Source organism: Oncorhynchus mykiss, chromosome 12, assembly GCF_057628025.1.
Source record: "Oncorhynchus mykiss isolate SJ-2025 chromosome 12, ASM5762802v1, whole genome shotgun sequence".
In the NCBI taxonomy this organism is placed as follows: Eukaryota; Metazoa; Chordata; class Actinopteri; order Salmoniformes; family Salmonidae; genus Oncorhynchus; species Oncorhynchus mykiss.
Window position 1 is genome coordinate 51481966 of NC_143033.1, and position 18787 is coordinate 51500752.

An 18787-nucleotide genomic window follows, 5' to 3' on the forward strand; every position below is an offset into this window, starting at 1 on the left:
CCTTCTGTACCAACAATAGTACGCAAGTATAAACACCATGGGACCACGCAGCCGTCATACCGCTCAGGAAAGTGAGACGCATTCTGTCTCCTAGAGATGAATGTACTTTGGCTTAAAGACAACAAAGTTAAGGTATTGGAGTGGCCATCACAAAGCCCTGACCTCAATCCTATAGAAAATGTGTGGGCAGAACTGAAGAAGTGTGTGCGAGCAAGGTGCCTTACAAACCTGACTCAGTTACACCAGCTCTGTCAGGAGGAATGGGCCAAAATTCACCCAACTTATTGTGGGAAGCTTGTGGAAGGCTACCCGAAACGTTTGACCAAAGTAAAACAATTTAAAGGCAATGCTACCAAATACTAAATGAATGTATGTTTACTTCTGACCCACTGGGAATGTGATGGAAGAAATAAAAGCTGAAATAAATCATTCTCTGTACCATTATTCTGACATTTCACATTCTTAACATACAGTGGTGATCCAAACTGACCTAAAACAGGGAATTTGTACTAGGATTAAATGTCAGGAATTGTGAAAAACTGAGTTTAAATGTATTTGGCTAAGGTGTATGTAAACTTCCGACTTCAACTGTATGTGTAATTTCATATTGTTGATGTCTTCACTATTATTCAAAAATGTAGAAAATAGTCAAAAATAAATAACAGCCCTGGAAGGAGTAGGTGTGTCTAAACTTTTGACTGGCACTGTATAAGTGAATCTGTCCCAATATCTTTGGTCCCCTAAAATGTACAAAAAGTACTGTCATTTCTAAATAGTTCACCTGATATGGATGAAAATACCTTCAAATTAAAGCTGACAGTCTGTCACTTTCCCAGTACTTTTGGAGTTCAGAGTATATGGCAACATTGCCTTCGAAGTGTTTCGCTGCTATGTTTAAGTAAACGCTCCAACCCATGCTCTCTTTTTATGTTCTCTTGCCAGATAAGTGACATTTGTATTTGTCTAATTCCTGTTCTCCTTTGACTGCTCTGTTCTAGGTGATTCCCCAGGCCAGTGTTGGAGAGGTGCACCACACCATCCGCACCCCCTTCCAGAGGGTTGATGACTTCTTCATCCCCCCAACCAACCTCATTATCACACACGTCAGGTACAGAAGGCCCGTTAACCTTTAACACTGGTGACCTCACCACCTCATCTTCACGATCTCTCTCAAATGGAGGAGAAAAGAGCAAATTATAATTTAATGAGAATCCTAACCACACCGTAATCACCCAAAAAAGGCCATTAACCTTTCCCTTGAACTTTGTCGTCTTAGGTTTGGCTTCGTCTTCCTCAAATCTGAACCTGCGGTGCATAAGATTGACTTAGAGACCTTCCACAGAGTCAAAACCATCAGCCTGAAGAACTACAGCTGTGTGCCCGTCAGCATGGCCTACACACACCTGAGTGGCTTTTACTTCATTCAGTGCCAGTCTCAGAGCAGGGACCCCTCGTCAGCCCAGCCACAGCTCCTCATCGACAGTGTCACCGACACTGTCATTGGTCCCAACCTCAACATCACGGGCCAGCCCTATGTGTCCCCGGATGGCCGCTACATCATCACCCCTGACCAGCAGCGCGGCAAGGTCAGAGTTCAAACAGTGTCCTTCCAGGGGGTGCTGGGTTTGAGCCGGGAGCTGGACACCTCTCTCGTTGTGTCCGACCTGATCTTCCAGCCCTCATTCACTAAGTCCAACCAGTACACTGTGGTAGCTGCCTCTGGCTCAGGCACAGACCTGCTCTTCTCTGACCTGGCAACAGGGCACATTGAGGTCCTCAGAAGCCTCAAGGAGCCCCTGTCACACCACACCTGGCCCTGGGGGGGGCCCAACAGGGTGGTGGTGTCCAGCGGACTGTTTGGCCAGTACTTGGTCACTCCCTCAGCGGAATCTCTCTTTGTGTTGAACGGCAAACTGAACACACCCCACTGTGAGGTGTCAGACATCAAGAGAGGGAACACAGTGGTGTGGGTGGGAGAGGTATGAGAGAGTGGGAAGAAGGGGAGAGGGAGAGAAAGAGAGGGAGAGATCAGGCCAAAACACTTAATTAAGATATATATGGACATAAGTGGACTCAACCATGGGACTGAGTGCGAGGAACACACGCCTGGGTTATTGTAACAAAAGTACACAAAAAATAATAATTGAAAAAAATATTTAGAAAAGCATATTATGGTATTTTTACGGGGAGAAGGTGGGTGGTGAGTTCCTTTAGTGCAACTGTGATCTATGTGTACTTAACTAAAGAGGAGTTGTACATTGCACTTCCTTGTAACACTGCAGATAACAGGAGGGATATAATGATGACATTTTGAAAATTTAACTATGCACAACGCTCACTTTTTTTTAGACTAACGCTTTTTGGTTTCGAGATGTTTGTCGTTCACCAGTACTGCAAATAGTCCCAACAAGATGTCTGCCTGCCTCTAGTGTATACATGTGTTAGCGGTCCTTTTCAAAACCACAGCACCCTGTTACTCGCCTTTGTCCTCGTCCATGTTATTGTACGCTTTCTGTAAAAGCTCTCATGCTGACCAACTACATACAGGTTGGCTTGAAACATGTTGTACCGTATTAGTCAAGACCTGTTACTTTCCAAAGAGAATACTTTCCCATCGATTAGCTAAGAACAGTATCTAATAGCATACAGTAGAAAACCCATCAGTGGATAACATGTTATTGTACAAAGAATATATATGGTATAGTATGTCCCCCACCCTCTCTCACACAGTAAGCCTACTTCCAGTTTTGATCCAGTGACCTCCTAGTCCTCTGTCCACTAAGTCTAGCATTGTAAGGGTCTTGTTCATCAGCATGGAGGTATTGTAAGTCCTGTGTATCCAGTTTCCCTATAGCTTAGTTTCCATTCTTCAACTGCTCCACAACTGAAATACCACTTCCCCTCATAAGGAGTAGCTGTGCCTGTTACCCTAATGTTGGCTAGTACTGTATGTGACGAGCAAGTAATAGCAAAACACGCCTGTTATTAAAAAAAAGACACAAACCAAGATGAACAGATGTGTTGCTCATGTTTGCGATTTAGATATGTGTTGCTACGGTAACTGCCTTGGCTCAATCTGACACAGAAGCAAAGGCTTGATGACATTTCTTAGAACACTGTTGTATCGAGAGAGAAATATGTGTGTGTTCCAGGAGTGAGGCAGAGATGTGTAATATATATTCAAAAAGCCCAATTTGAAGCCCAATTATTTTGCGGTCACGGAAAAAAAAAAACGTTTCCGTAATTGCCATCAAAAAGCATCAGGCACTCAGACCAAAGTACTTATTTTGCCACCATTACAGAGTAACTTCAGAATAATTCATGTGAGTCACCACCAAAGGCATCATCAGAACTGAGTGTTCCATATGCATGCACTGAGAGTTGAGGCTCATCTCACTAATATTGTTTAAGAGCATTTCGGCTGGGATTCAATCAAAGGCGCGTTTATCAACAAGGTCATTTCTGCTTGTCGACAAGGTAATTTCTGCAGCATTTACAGTGAATGCAACATCCACAATCGTCAGGAAAATTGCCTTTAAAAGGCACATTGCCACTAGTGCAATGTGCTTATCATCAATGTGCCTCTGATTGAATCCCGGCCTTCAAGTACACAGGATCACAAACAGTACAGTTGCTGGTGAAAATGTCACATATATTACATACCTGGTCTCTAACCCAGACCATGGCTGCAAACCTGGACCTCTTGGTATGATATTGACATTAGAGACACTGTTGTAGATATAAATTGTTCTTGTTTAGAACACATTCAAACGAGTCCAGTTTTCTTTATGCATTTGGTGTGTTCTTGTTTATGAGGGAAATGGTTTGTAAAATAATATCTAATAAAATGACAACAACAAAAAAACGTGCAGCTGTGTCACATTATAAATGACTTTGAACATAAAATATGTGAATATTCAGGGACAAATTTCACCAAACACATATGTTTGGTGCCAACGTGAGGACAAACTATGGTATATCACCCCAAACTGATGCTGTATATGTATTTCAACGTTCATTACATCAAGTTGTTAGAGCTACAGTTACATCAAATTGTTACTAGTTTGTTGATATCTGGGCCTCTGGATTTGGCTCTTTTGTGCAGCAGTTTCTCATACAGTACGTCATCCTGACATCTGGACAGCACAGGTCTGAAAACGTTGCAGACGTCCCTTTGTCACATCTGACTCTCTTTACAATACTCTTCTTCCATCCAAAGCCCAATCGATCCAGTGTAGCTTTCTGTCTGAAACCAGGCAAGAGTAGTTTCTAAAGGAGGAGTACCATTTGTAATGCTCAGAAGAGTGGCCCAGACCCGCCAATGGCGAACACAGCATCACTTTGTTTTTTTTCTGTTGGGTTGAGTCAGGATGTGTCCAGTGGTAATGGGTTTTGGGTTGCCCCAGGACAACATACTAGCTCTTCTTCAGCAGTTACGACAATGACCAGTCTCAACGGGGGACTTCTTGCTAACTAGAGCGACAGTATTATGACTGAGAAAAGAACCCATTCAGTCAGCAGACATTCTTTACTATTAGGACGAAACTATGACTTTGACTAAACACTAACACTATATTAGCATTGTGCTGATACGTGGCTGAAACGTACATTTTTATCACTGTTTATACTTTGCTCTAACATGCATCCTTCGTTCTGATCGTGTCCTGATCTTGTCCTGATCTTGTCCTTATCTTGTCTGTTTACATTTATAAGATCTGATAACAATCAGATCACAAAGCATCTTTTAATCGTCTACTGCTGCCTAAAATTGTGGGCTCAATCAGAATGTGATCAGGACAAAGGATGCATGTTAGCACCAGGTATAAATGGGGCTTGTGTTAACCATCCCTCAGTAACTGGCTAAGAAACGGCAAGATACGCCTGCCTCTAAATCTCACATTGTTAACAGAGCTACACAGTTCTTTAAGCACTAAAAACCACGTAGTTATCAGATATGAATTCATATAGGCTCAATTAAGAGTATTCAAATCAGCAGATATGTCAAATGTTATATAAATATCAACAACACAAGAGGCCTAAATTAGAGGATAAATGTGTGCTGTTCTAAGATCTTTGGCCACCTAAAAGGCTTGTAGCTGTATCCATGCTGGTTTATCTCTATGCAACACATTCTCATTGTTAAGGCAATAACTGTTGTATGATGTATGTGTTTTGTGAGTAGATTTTTCCTAAGATGTTACAACAGTCTGGGTGTATAAATGTATTACTTCTCCTCCAATTGTTAAAGGGAAACTTCACACAAAAACTATATTTTAGTCTTTTTTTCCCATTTGTCCACTTGATGATGCGTTTCAAAACATCATGATGATGTGGCACGTGACACTTTTCTTCTTGAAAATCCTTTATCTTGAAAACTTGACTGATGGCATGCAAAACATTTTGGGACCGTATCGACAGTGGATTAATGAACAAAAACACCAAAATATAATTTTTGAGTGGAGTCTCCCTTTAATGACTCCTATGCTTTTTCCCCCCCACCTAACAATTGCCTCTGTACAATAATATATTAAAATATTCTGAGATTTTTTAAATATATTTTTGAGTTGCTTCATCTGAACTGAAATGTATGGAACTAGTGTCTATACCTCATATTATCTACCCACAGACAAGACCCAGCTCACCAGTGATGTATTTGAATTAGCATTGACTGTAAGGATATGACATACTGTACTGTATACTGTATTGTGTTGCCTGGGATGTAATTTTTCTTTCCCCCCAGTTTTTCAATAAAATATAAAATTGACTATTTACTAAGAAGCGTATTTTCTTCTAACCATTCCATTTTTTTAGGAACATGCTACAGAATTGGCAAATAATGAGAATGGAACCAAATTCTCATTAGATGCTATTTATTTCATCACCCAATCTATGGATGCCAAAACAGAGGACAAAAGAGAACACGCAAAGATTGTTTTGGTTGTGAAGATGCATTGCCTCTTAAGTAAAAATTTGAATATGAAACATGGTTGACCAAAGGTAACCTGATTCCACAATCTCACATCACTTTGCCTTTAAATTGCATGGACGACAAGGAGTCTGTGCAAGGTGTGAATTGCGGGGGAGTCAGGGGGGCTCAGCTCCCCTAAATGCAACAAAACTCAAACTTTAGGTGGTCACTAAATGCTCATTTAACCATTCTTCTATGTCTTTAAAATGCAGTGGCAGATATGTTTTACAGTGGTAAATATTAAAATAAAAGCTTCGAAATTAAACTAACACCCCCACCTCTGTCCAACCAGTAACCATCTCAGAGCATTTTGTATTATTCTGTATGTAAATCTGGGACACTCCATTTAGGATGATATGTTACGTTTAGTATGGTTATATAAGACAGATGGTTACTTAAGGCAGAAACGAAAGGTGGTTGCTCTAAGTGGATGGGTGGGTGTAAAACGCAAACGTCTAGAAACCCAAAGGTTGCCCATCGACACCGCCATTGGACTCTGGAGCAGAGGAAACACATTCTCTGCAGCAATGAATCACGATTTACCATCTGGCAGTCCGACGGACTAATCTAGGTTTGGCGGATGCCAGGAGAACACTACCTGCCCCAATGCAAAGTGCCAACTGTAAAGTCTGGTGGAGGAGGAATACTGGTCTGGGCTGTTTTTCATGGTTCGGGCTAGGCCCCTTAATTCCAGTGAAGGGACATCTTAACACTAAAGCATACAATAACAGTCTAGACGATTCTCTGCTTCCAACTTTGTGCCAACAGTTTGGGGAAGGCCCTTTCTTGTTTCAGCATGATAATGCCCCCATGCACAAAGCGAGGTCCATACAGAAATGGTTTGTTGAGATAGGTGAGGAAAACTTGACTGACCTGCACAGTGCGCTGACCTCAACCCCATCGAGCAGCTTTGGGATGAATTGGAATGCCAACTGCGAGCCAGGCCTAAACGCCCAACCTCACTAATGCTTTTGTGGCTGAATGGAAGCAAGTCCCTGCAGCAATGTTCTAACCTCTAGTGGAAATCCTTACTGTCCTTGGCTGTTATAGCAGCAAATGGGGGACCAACTCCATATTAATGCCCATGATTTTGGAATGAGCTGTTCAACGAGCAAGTGTCAACATATTTTGTAGCTAGCTTAGAAATGTCATTCATAACATATCGTACAAAATGGGTAATGGACATCCACAAATGAATACATACCATATAAAACCTAACATATCATACTGATGGAGTATCTCGGATTTACATACAGAATAGTATGAAATGCTCTGAGAACAGGTTGCTCTATCATGATGTAAACCATGTATTTCTATGTGGCTGAGCAGTCCACTCAGTAGTGCAACATTTTGGCCTAAGCTGAGCTCCTTTACTCATCGATTTCCCTTTGTACTTCCTAATTTTCGCCAGTTGTTTGCCATGAGCCCTTGATAGAAATAGCCTATGCCTTTATTCCAATGCCTTATGTTTATCCGTTGATTCGTCATTGTTTTCTTTTGTCAGTCAGCTGATTAGAGCACTCAGTGCTTTGTTTTTCAGGTGCGCTGGTGTTCTCCGTTTCGTCTGTGGCGCGAAGTAGTAGACCATTTATTTAGCTTTATGATTTTCTATCAATGCCTGTTTTCTTTCCTGGATCAGCTGATGATGGTCGACAATATCACCAGACAACTAGCCTACAGCTAGACACCAATGCACATCCAATCCATCCCACAAGTACGTTGACAGTAGGCCTATTGTTGACCCTTTCGATTAGAAGCATTCGATTTCGCAATGTAATATGCCTACGTTATTTGGATTTGTGTGCCCATGAGAACTGTTTTCACGGCAAAACATAGTGAAATGTTACGTAGGTATAGTTACAATGACAGTGAATTTTCAGAGATCTCCAAGATCCATGATTCGTACAGGGTTAAGTTCAATGTGTTATTTGTCATTATTACTGTAAGCATTCAACAATTGAATTACACAAATGTTAAATGCTTAATAATTACAAATAACACTGTCATAAATATCATTAACGTAAGGAAAGATAGTGTTTTATGTCACACAATCTGTGAAGACTCCAAGCATTAACTCATGAATTATGGATAACTCGTGTTAAACATGTTTCGATTCAACTCATGCATTATACTGAAGGTAAGCTACCTGTTCTGGGTTTACCCACCTTTTTCTGAAAAAGGTATTGAAAGTTTAATGAGCGTTACTTTTTCACCGTGACCGGCAATCAGAGTATACCCACCTATATGTTTTCCACTACATCACTGGCTACCGGCAAAGAACCTGACTATCAACAATGACAAGCCACAGGGGTCAGACAACTTGGATGGAAAATTACTGCGGATAATAGCGGACAATATTGCCACTCCTATTTGCCACATCTTCAATTTACGCCTACTAGAAACTGTGTGCCCTCAGGATTGGAGGGAAGCAAAAGTCTTTCTGCTAAGAATAGTAAAGCCCCCTTCACTGGCTCATATAGCCAACCAATCAGCCTGTTAACAACCATTAGTAAACTTATGGAAAAAATTGCGTTTGACCAGATTCAATGCTATTTTACAGTAAACAAATGGACAACAAACATTCAGCATGCTTATAGAGAAAGACATTCAACAAGCACAGCACTTACACAAATGACTGATGATTGGCTGAGAAAAATTTATGATAAAAAGATTGTGAAGGCTGTTTTGTTAGACTTCAGTGCGACCTTTGACATTATCGATCATAGTCTGTTGCTGGCAAAACGTATGTGTTATGGCTTTTCACCCCATGCTATATTGTGGACAAAGAGTTACCTGTCTAAGAGAACACAGGTGTTCTATAATGGAAGCCTCTCCAATATAATCCAGGTAGAATCAGGAATTCCCCAAGGCAGCTGTCTAGGCCCATTACCTTTTTCAATCTTTTCTAATGAATTGCCACTGGCTTTGAGGAAAGCCAGAGTGTCTATGTATGCGGATGACTCACCGCCATACATGTCAGCTACTACAGCGACTGAAATGACTGCAACACTTAACAAAGAGTTGCAATTAGTTTCAGAGTGGGGGGCAAGGAATATGTTAGTCCTAAATATTTCTAAAACTAAAAGCATTGTACTTGGGACAAAAATCATTCACTAAACCCTAAACCTCAACTAAATATTGTAATAAATAATGTGGAAATTGAGCAAGTTGAGGTGACTAAACTGCTTGGCGTTACCCTGGATTGTAAACCGTCAAGGTCAAAGGCAAGGCACGGCTGGCCCTTGGTTGTACACAGAGAGCAAACATAAATAATATGCATGTCAATCTCTCCTGGCTCAAAGTGGAGGAAAGATTGACTTCATCACAGCTTGTATTTATGAGAGGTATTGACATGTTGAATGCACCGAGCTGTCTATTTGAACTACTGGCGCACAGCTCGAACACCCATGCATACCCCACAAGACATGCCACAAGAGGTCTCTTTACAGTCCCCAAGTCCAGAACAGACTATGGAAAGCGCACAATTCTAAATAGAGCCATGACTACATGGAACTCTATTCCATATCAAGTAACTCACGCAAGCAGTAAAATCTGATTTAAAAACAGATTTTAAAAAACGGAACAGCGGGGACTGTGAAGCAACACAAACATCGGCGCATACACACACACAAAATAGCATACGCACTATACACACAAGTACATATGGATTTTGTACTGTATATATGTGTTAGTGGTGGAGTAGAGGCCTTAGGGCAGACAGTCTGAATGTATTGTAATGTTTTTACAATTGTATAAACTGCCTTAACCCTTCTGCTGTGTTCCGGCCGAATTGGACCGATTTACAAGTCTTCTGTCTGAAAAATGTAGTTAATTTAATCTGATTGTCATAAGGTTCCATGATTTTGTCCACACACGGCATCTGAACGCACAAAATACATTTGGATGATTTTCATTATATTTTGGGTGTTTTATTTAACTTTTGTACACCTGTTTGATTGGATGAGACTACAATTAGTGTCTAAAATTGAGTTCAGGCACATTGCCCATTCACCAGATGGACAGACTTCCTCTCCAGACCCCCACATGCATGTGTGTTTGAGTACACACACGCACACACAACTCACTCCCCTTCTTGGCTTCCATGGCAACCCCCATGGGAACCTTTTTCCAATAGATTCTTTCCCCATATATAAAGTTTTTTGAGGCCTTGCTCACAATTCATTCTATGGCAGCACAATGACCAAACGATATACTGTATGTGAGCCTCTTGATCACACAGTTGAAGTCGGAAGTTTACATACACTTAGGTTGGAGTCATTAAAACTTGTTTTTCAACCACTCCACAAATTTCTTGTTAACAAACTATAGATTTGGCAAGTCAGTTAGGAAATCTAATTTGTGCATGACACAAGTAAATGTTCCAACAATTGTTCACAGACAGATTATTTCACTTATAATTCACTGTATCATAATTTCAGTGTGTCAGAAGTGTACATATACTAAGTTGACTGTGCCTTTAAACAACTTGGAAAATTCCCGAAAATGATGTCATGGCTTTAGAAGCTTCTGATAGGCTAATTGAGAACATTTGAATCAATTGGAGGTGTTCCTGTGGATGTTTTTCAAAGCCCACCTTCAAACCCAGTGTCTCTTTGCTTGACATCATGGGACAATCAAAAGGAATCAGTCAAGACCCCAGAAAATGAATTGTAGACCTCCACAAGTCTGGTTCATCCTTGGGAGCAATTTCCAAATGTCTGAAGGTACCACGTTCATCTGTATAAACAATAGTACGCAAGTATAAACATCATGGGACCATGCAGCCATCATACAGCTTAGGAAGGAGACCCGTTCTGTCTCCTAGAGATGCGAAAAGTGCAAATCAATCCCAGAACAACAGCAGGACCTTGCGAAGATGCTGGAGGAAACAGGTACAAGTATCTATATGCACAGTAAAACAAATCCTATATCGACATAACCTGAAAGGCCCACTCAGCAAGGAAGAAGCCACTGCTCCAAAACCGCCATAAAAAGCCAGACTACGGTTTGCACCTGCACATGGGGACAAAGATCATACTTTTTGGAGAATGTCCTCTGGTCTGATGAAACAAAAATATAACTGTTTGGCCATAATGACCATTGTTGTGTTTGGAGGAAAAAGGGGGATGCTTGCAAGCCAAAGTATACCATCCCAACCGTGAAGCACGGGGGTGGCAGCATCATGTTGTGGGGGTTCTTTGCTGCAGGAGGGAATGGTTTATTTAACCAAATAGATGGCGTCATGAGGATGGAACATTATGTGGATATGTTGAAGTAACATCTCAAGACATCAGTCAGGAAGTTAAAGCTTGGTGGCAAATGAGTCTTCCAAATGGACAATGACCCCAATTATACTTCCAAAGTTGTGGCAAAATGGCTTAAGGACAACAAAGTCAAGGTATTGGAGTGGCCATCACAAACCTACAGAAAATGTGTGGGCAGAACTGAAAAAGCGTGTGCGAGCAAGGAGGCCAACAAACCTGACTCAGTTACACCAGCCATGTCAGGAGGAATGGGCCAAAATTCACCCAACTTGAAGTGGGAAGTGTGTGTGGAAGGCTACCCAAAATGTTTGACCCAAGTTAAACAATTTAAAGACAATGCTACCAAATATTAATTGAGTGTATGTAAACTTCTGACCCACTGGGAATGTGATGAAAGAAGTAAAAGCTGAAGAAAAGCATTCTCTCTACTATTATTTTGACATTTCACATTCTTAATATAAAGTGGTGATCCTAACTGACCTAAAACAGGGAATTTTTACTTGGATTAAATTTCAGGAAATGTGAAAAACTGAGTTTAAATGTATTTGGCTAAGGTGTATGTAAACTTCCGACTTCAACTGTATCTTTGATTATGACACTGGTGAGGAGGAGAGATTCCGTGTTAAACTATGACACAAAGTAAGTCTGTGTTAAATATCACAATATGTTTCATCTTAGTATTTGTTATAGTCAAAATAATCCAAACCTTATACTTTTTTTACTCAAAAATGAGTTGTATGAGCCCAAGTCAATAAATATAAAATAGAAGTAAAAACTTGTAATGTTCACAATAACTTTATTTGGTAAAAATATCTAACACAACATTAGGTGATAATATATGGATTATTATGGATTTATAGTCCGCTATAATGGGGGTGATCATTTTGGACCGGGAACACAGAATTAATTAACATGAAACGAACACAACAGGAGGCTTCATTTTGGTGGACCCCAGGAACAGTAGCTGGGGATCCGAGTAATGGGGATCTGTAATAAATACAAATACCGGTTGGCCTATTTGAAGATAATTGAAATACACATTGTGGCCTAGTCTAGTAACTTGACTGTGTGTGTTAGGGTGACCATCCCGTTTTTCCTGGGACAGTTTCAGCCCCATTTCAGGTGTCCCAACTTTTTAGGGTACAAAAATGGTACATTTGTCAGCAAGATACATCAATTAATAGAGGCCTAATCAATGGCAATCACTGAATGTTATTAGGCACACCTTCTGGTATTTTGTAGCAGATGTCTATTCCCATTAATCAAGTGACGCGAGTATATATACAGTTTGTAGGCTGGAATTACTTGGAGTGGACGAACATGCACAGGTAGCCAGCCGACTTTTGATGTGATTTGTTTGACAATCATATGGAAATATTATTACTGGTTGTGTTCATGCTATGTTAAAGGTAATACATTTTTACCTTTTAAAACTTCTTATGGCTGGGGGCAGTATTGAGTAGCTTGGATGAATAAGGTGCCCAGAGGTGCCAAGAGTAAACTGCCTGCTACTCAGTCCCTGAGAAAAAAATCCAACCAGGAAGTGGGAAATCTGAGGTTGGTCGATTTTCAACTCAGCCCCTATCGACGATACAGTGGGATATTGGTCATGTTGCACTTCCTAAGGATTCCACTGGATGTCAACAGTCTTTAGAACCTTGTTTGATGCTTCTACTGTGAAGTGGGGGCGAATGAGAGGGGAATGAGTCAGAGGTCTGCCAGAATGCCATTAGCTCGTGACGCTCGTTCACGTGAGAGGGGGGCTCTGTTCCATTGCATTTCTAAAGACAAAGGTTGGAACATTATTGAAGATTTATGTTAAAAACATCCTAAAGATTGATTCTATACTTCGTTTGACATGTTTCTACGGACTTTAACGTAACTTTTTCACTTTTCGTCTGCTCCTAGTGAACGCGCATCATGAATTTTGATTTGTGAACTGAACGTGCTAACAAAAGGAGGTATTTGGACATAAATTATGGACATTATTGAACAAAACAAACATTTATTGTGGAACTGGGATTCCTGGGAGTGCATTCTGATGAAGATCATCAAAGGTAAGTGAATATTTATAATGTTATTTCTGACTTCTGTTGACTGCACAATATGGCGGATATCTGTTTGGCTGTTTTGGTCTCTGAGCGCTTTTTCCGTAAAGCTTTTTTGAAATCTGACACAGCGGTTGCATTAAGGAGAAGTGTATCTAATGTTTCATGTATAACACTTGAATTTTCATCAACATTTATGAGTATTTCTATAAATTGATGTGGCTCTCTGCAAAATCACCAGATGTTTTTGGAACTACTGAACATAACGCGCCAATGTATACAGAGATTTTTTTATATAAATATTAACTTTATTCAACAAAACATACATGTATTGTGTAACATTAAGTCCTATGAGTGTCATCTGATGAAGATCATCAAAGGTTAGTGATTAATTCTATCTCTATTTCTGATTTGTGTGACTCCTCTCTTTGGCTGTAAAAATGGTTGTGTTTTTCTGTGACTTGGCTCTGACCTAACATAATCGTTTGTGGTGCTTTTGCCGTAAAGCCTATTTGAAATCGGACACTGTGGTGGGATTAACAAGACGTGTATCTTTAAAATGGTGTGAAATACTTGTATGTTTGAGGAATTTTAATTATGGGATTTCTGGTGTTTTGAATTTGGCGCCCTGCACTTTCACTGGCTCTTGTCATATCGATCCCGTTAGCGGGATCTCAGCCATAAGAAGTTAAATTAGGTCTTTAAAAGAATTTGCATGAACACATTCACTCAATAGAGACCACCCGAATGTAATGGTCTAACTCACACTCTGAGTCTGTGACAATCTTGATGAATCACAGGCCACTAGTCAATTACCTGATGACCCCTTCTGCAGAAGCTCCGTCCCTGTCCCTCTCTAGGCCATTGTCATTCATAGTTTCAGACCACTGCTGAGGTGGCTGGCTGGCAGATGGCCTTCACTCCTGTGGAAGTTCACATTATATATAGGCTTCAGTGCTCAACATGGTCTCCGATCCATGTCCATTACTCATACCAATGTGCTTGTGAGGGACGCTGTCAATATCCTCTCCGTCAGCATCAGGTTTCCCAGGACACTCATTCCCTTCCCAGGCAGAGCCGACCGGATCAGTGTGTCGGCTCAAACCACAGAGCATGTGAATCTGATCACACGGCCAATTGCCACCCTATTCACATCCCTAGCGTCCCAAATAGCACCCTACTCCCAATATAGTGCAGTACATTTGACAAGGGCAGGGTCGAAGTCGTGCACTATATAGGAAATAGGGTTCCATTTGGGGCGCATCCCGCCACCATCTCCCAGGATTCCAAACATCACCAGGATAGAACTCTTCGATCCATCATGCAGTCTTCCAGGCTCTCCTGGGAAAAGTTGGCAATGAGATTGTGATGGTCCCAGGGAAAAATAAGTAAATGTTTCATCACAATAAGAAATATGTGGAAATACTGGATTTGTAGTGGATGATTGGCAAAGCTCCAATTATGTGTGAGTGGTAGGTAGGGATAGTTATGCAGAACATTTTCAATATGTTTTTGTCTGCATGGCATTTTGTACAGTAGTTTCATATTAATATACGTAATATACTTCATTATAATGAGTTGTTTGAGAACATGAGGCTATGGTGTGATGTAATTCTGACAATGTACAAAGACACACTGTACAGTACATAGAATTCTTTCCAAATGAGAGGTATGCACCTCATTTCAAGTCTCTTCACTTATGATTGAAATGCAATTTCACTCACCCTCATATCTTCACATACAGTTTTGATTGGGTAGATCATTATGTTGCCTCTCTAAACCACAGTATCCATCACTCCTACACATCATCACTCCTATACATTTGTAGCCTGGTCACCATATCTATAGCATTTGTGACTATATGGACTGACAACAAACAATATATTTGTTTTCTAAAGCAAAAACAGACAGGGCGCCCAGGCTATTTGAAGTTCCCTTTCAGTCGTTCCTACTCTTGGTAGGGGAGAGTGGGGTAAGTTGAGCCAAAGGGTTAGTTGAGTCACCCCTTGTTTTGAGGAAACCATACACAAAATTCATAATTTGACCAAATATTTAGGAAGAGGTCATCATTTCTGTGAAGGAAGAAACCACATGGAAAAAGTGGTAAGCATCTTAGATCCAAAAAACTGTTTTTCACCAAGTCATATTCTCTGATCTGTTTCACCTGTCTTGTGCTTGTCTCCACCCCCCTCCAGGTGTCATCCATTTTCCCCATTATCCCATGTGCATTTATACCTGTGTTTTCTGTTTGTCTGTTGCTAGTTCGAGTTGTCTCGTAAAGCCTACCAGTGTGTTTTTCCCGTACTGTTTCGCTCTAGCGCTTGTTTTCTAGTTTTCCAGTGTTTTTCCAGCCGTTCTGTACCTGTCTGACACTGCCCTAGATTACGGACCTTTGCCTGCTCTGACCCTGAGCCTGACTGCCGTTCTGTACCTTACTGACTCTGCCCTGGATTACGGACCTCTGACTGCCCTTGACCTGTCTTTTGTCCGCCCCGCCGTTTGGACAATAAACATCTGTAATTCGAACTGTCTGCATCTGGGTCTTATCATGAGTCGTGATAGTACGAACTAGCCATAAGTACCAAGCAGACTCAGACCAGCTCCGCAACGCAGTCTCCTCCCAAGTAGCCACCATTGAGAGACACAGCGAGTTACTTTGAGGTCTTATGGAAGGATTCCAGACCTTGACGGAATGCCACGACTGTGCTTTAAATACATTGCTGGAGCAAGTCCGCGGATTGTCTATTAGACAGCCAGCCACTATCGTAACCTCCCAGCCTCTCAGTAACCCCACTGTCAGCAGCGTATCCCCACCACCCACCCCTGCTTCCCGAGAACCCTGCTTACCTCCTCCGGAATACTTTGCTAGAGATTCAGGGACCTGTCGGGCATTTTTCGACCAGTGCTCCCTCATCTTTGAGCTACAGTTCTCTTCTTTTCCCTCGGACTGCTCTAAGGTAGCGTAACTTATGACACTGATGTCCAGGAGGGCTCTTGCCTGGGCTATGGCGGTGTGGCAGCAACAAGCCACCATGTGTTTCAGTCTAGAGGAGTTTATGGCGGTGGTGAAGAAAGTGCTTAATTATCTGTTGTCAGAGAGAGAGGCTGCTCGGAAGCCACTCCGGCTACGCCAAGACTCCCGTAGTGTGGAAGACTATGCGGTCGATTTCCTCACGTTGGCCGCCGAGAGTGCCTGAAACCCGGAAGCCCTGCTCGACACATTCCTTCACGGGTTATCGGAGGAGGTGAAAGACGAGCTCGCAGCTCAGGAGCTGTCCTTCGATCTCGACTCTCTCATCGCCTTGACAATTTGGATCGATGGGCGACTACAGGAACATAGGAGAGAGAAGAGGTCTGTTCCCACTCGCCCTCGCTCGTCCATGGATCCCAAATCACCTTCCGAGGAATCCCGGAAGTCCTCGGTGTCTATATTGCCGAGAGAATCCAAGGTTACCCGAGTTCCCCCGGGAATCACAGAGGTCTGCTGACTCACCACCTCCGGAGCCTATGCAACTTGGCAGAACTAGATTGCCTCCTGTCGAACAGTTACACAGACTGAACACCAACAGCTGTGTGTATTGTGGGACTACAAGTCATTACATTTCTACCTGTCCTGTAAAAAGACCTGGTTCATCAGGAGCTGCGAGTACGCTGATGGGCATTACAGAGAATGTACCCGTACCCCTCTCCACGTCATCCTGCTGTGGGGTGACTGGTCCAAATCTCTCCGGGTGCTCATTGACTCTGGGGCCGACAAGAGTTTTATGGACGCTACCCTGTGGCTGAGCTGGGAATCCCCACTCAACCCCTCTCCATTCCCATGGACATCAGAGTGCTGGATGGGCGATCATTTGGCAGAGTCTACAACACGGTTCGTATCAACCTGCGAGTGTCAGACAACCACAGCGAGTCGATCCAGTTTCTACTTATCGAATCCCCTCAGTTACACGTGGTGTTTTCATGTCTCCAGACACACAATCCCCTTATTGACTGGACTGTGAGTTTCAAGGCCTGGAGCACGTTCTACCACGCTCATTGCCTGAAGTCGGCACAGCCTGCCCGGGACGTCTTCCTGCGGGCTTGGGAAAAGCCTCTCCACCGTCCCCGCAAAATACTAGGACCTCTGTGAGGTTGTCAGCAAGGTCTGTGTCACCTCGCTTCCTCTGCATCGGTCCTATGACTGCGCCATCGACCTTCTCCCGGGAACTACACTACCGCGGGGGTGGCTTTATTCCCTGTCGGGTCCGGAGACCAAGACGATGGAGACTCCCTGACTGCATTTGGGTATCTATCCTTCTATCTGGGAGAAGGACAAAACCCTGTGCCCGTGTGTCAACTACCGGGGCCTGAATGACATCACGGTTAAAAACCGTTACCCGCTTCCACTCATCACCTCGGCTTTTGAGCCTCTCCAGTGGGCTACCATCTTCTCCAAGTTGGACTTCTGGAACGCCTACCATCTTGTACAGATACGGGAAGGGGACAAGTGGAAGACCGCCATTGACACGGCTAGACGGAACTACGAATACTTGCTGATGCCATTCAGACTGAAAATCCTGGTGTGTTCCAGGCCCTGGTTAAAGACATTCTCTGTGACATGTTGAACCGGTTCGTGTTCGTCTACCTCGATGACATCCTCGCTCAAGAACATGTCCGACATGTCCGACAAGTCCTCCAGCTTCTTCTGGAGAACCAGCTGTTCGTCAAAGCAGAGAAATACGAATTCCATCGCTCCACCATCTCCTTCCTATTATATATCATAGCTGCAGGCAACATACAGATGGATCCTGGAGCCAACTCCCACTGCGCTGGGATCTGTTGTCCCAGGCATGGTTTGGCACCCTCGGCCAGAGATTTGGGATCAGTGGGCTTAGCCCTGGAAGGTCCAATCTGATGGCTCGAGGGGATTGCTACTACTCAGTCCACAAGGGCATATAAGTGGCAGGCATGCAAGTTTTGGTGCCAAAATAGGTTCTCTGGGAGACATTTTCATGTTCCTACAGGAGCTTTTCGAGCAGGGACATTCATTCTCCACTTTGAAAGTGTACATGGCGGCTATTTCAGAGGGGGAATTTAAGGCACCACTCCAGGGCCTCATGCCCTGGTGGTGCGGTTCATAAAAGGTGTGAGCCAGTTTCTAACTCTATTGCTCCCTCTTGCGATTTAGCTTTGGTTTTGGATGTTCTGTGTGAGGCCCCCTTTGAAACACTGGAGGCTGTGGATCTGAAGATCCTCTCCTACAAGACATCCCTGCTCGTGGCTTTGGCCATGGCTAAACATGTTGGGGACCTCCACTCGTTATTCGTAACACCCTTCCTCCACTCAGTTCACCCCTGGAGACCCATAGTTGACATTGCGTCTTATGGCAACCATATGCCCCAAAAGTCCTGGCTATGTCCATCAGATCATTAGCTTTTATTTGGATTTCAACAGAAATGAAAATGTGGCACTGACTTGCCCAAGGATTGATGTTTTCACCTCAATGAAGAGTTCGCCCTGTTCAACTA

General features: G+C 42.6%; 1 protein-coding gene across 1 annotated transcript in view; it reads left to right on the forward strand.

The window, feature by feature from the left end:
* LOC110537733 (follistatin-related protein 4) overlaps window positions 1-3865 on the forward strand; it is a 225017-nt gene extending 221152 nt beyond the window's left edge. The window contains exons 15-16 of the mRNA XM_021624080.3: window positions 999-1108; window positions 1277-3865. Coding sequence (XP_021479755.1) covers window positions 999-1108; window positions 1277-1985 — 819 coding nt within the window. The 3' untranslated portion in view covers window positions 1986-3865. The remainder of the gene's footprint in view (window positions 1-998; window positions 1109-1276) is intronic.
* Window positions 3866-18787: the final 14922 nt, after the last annotated feature.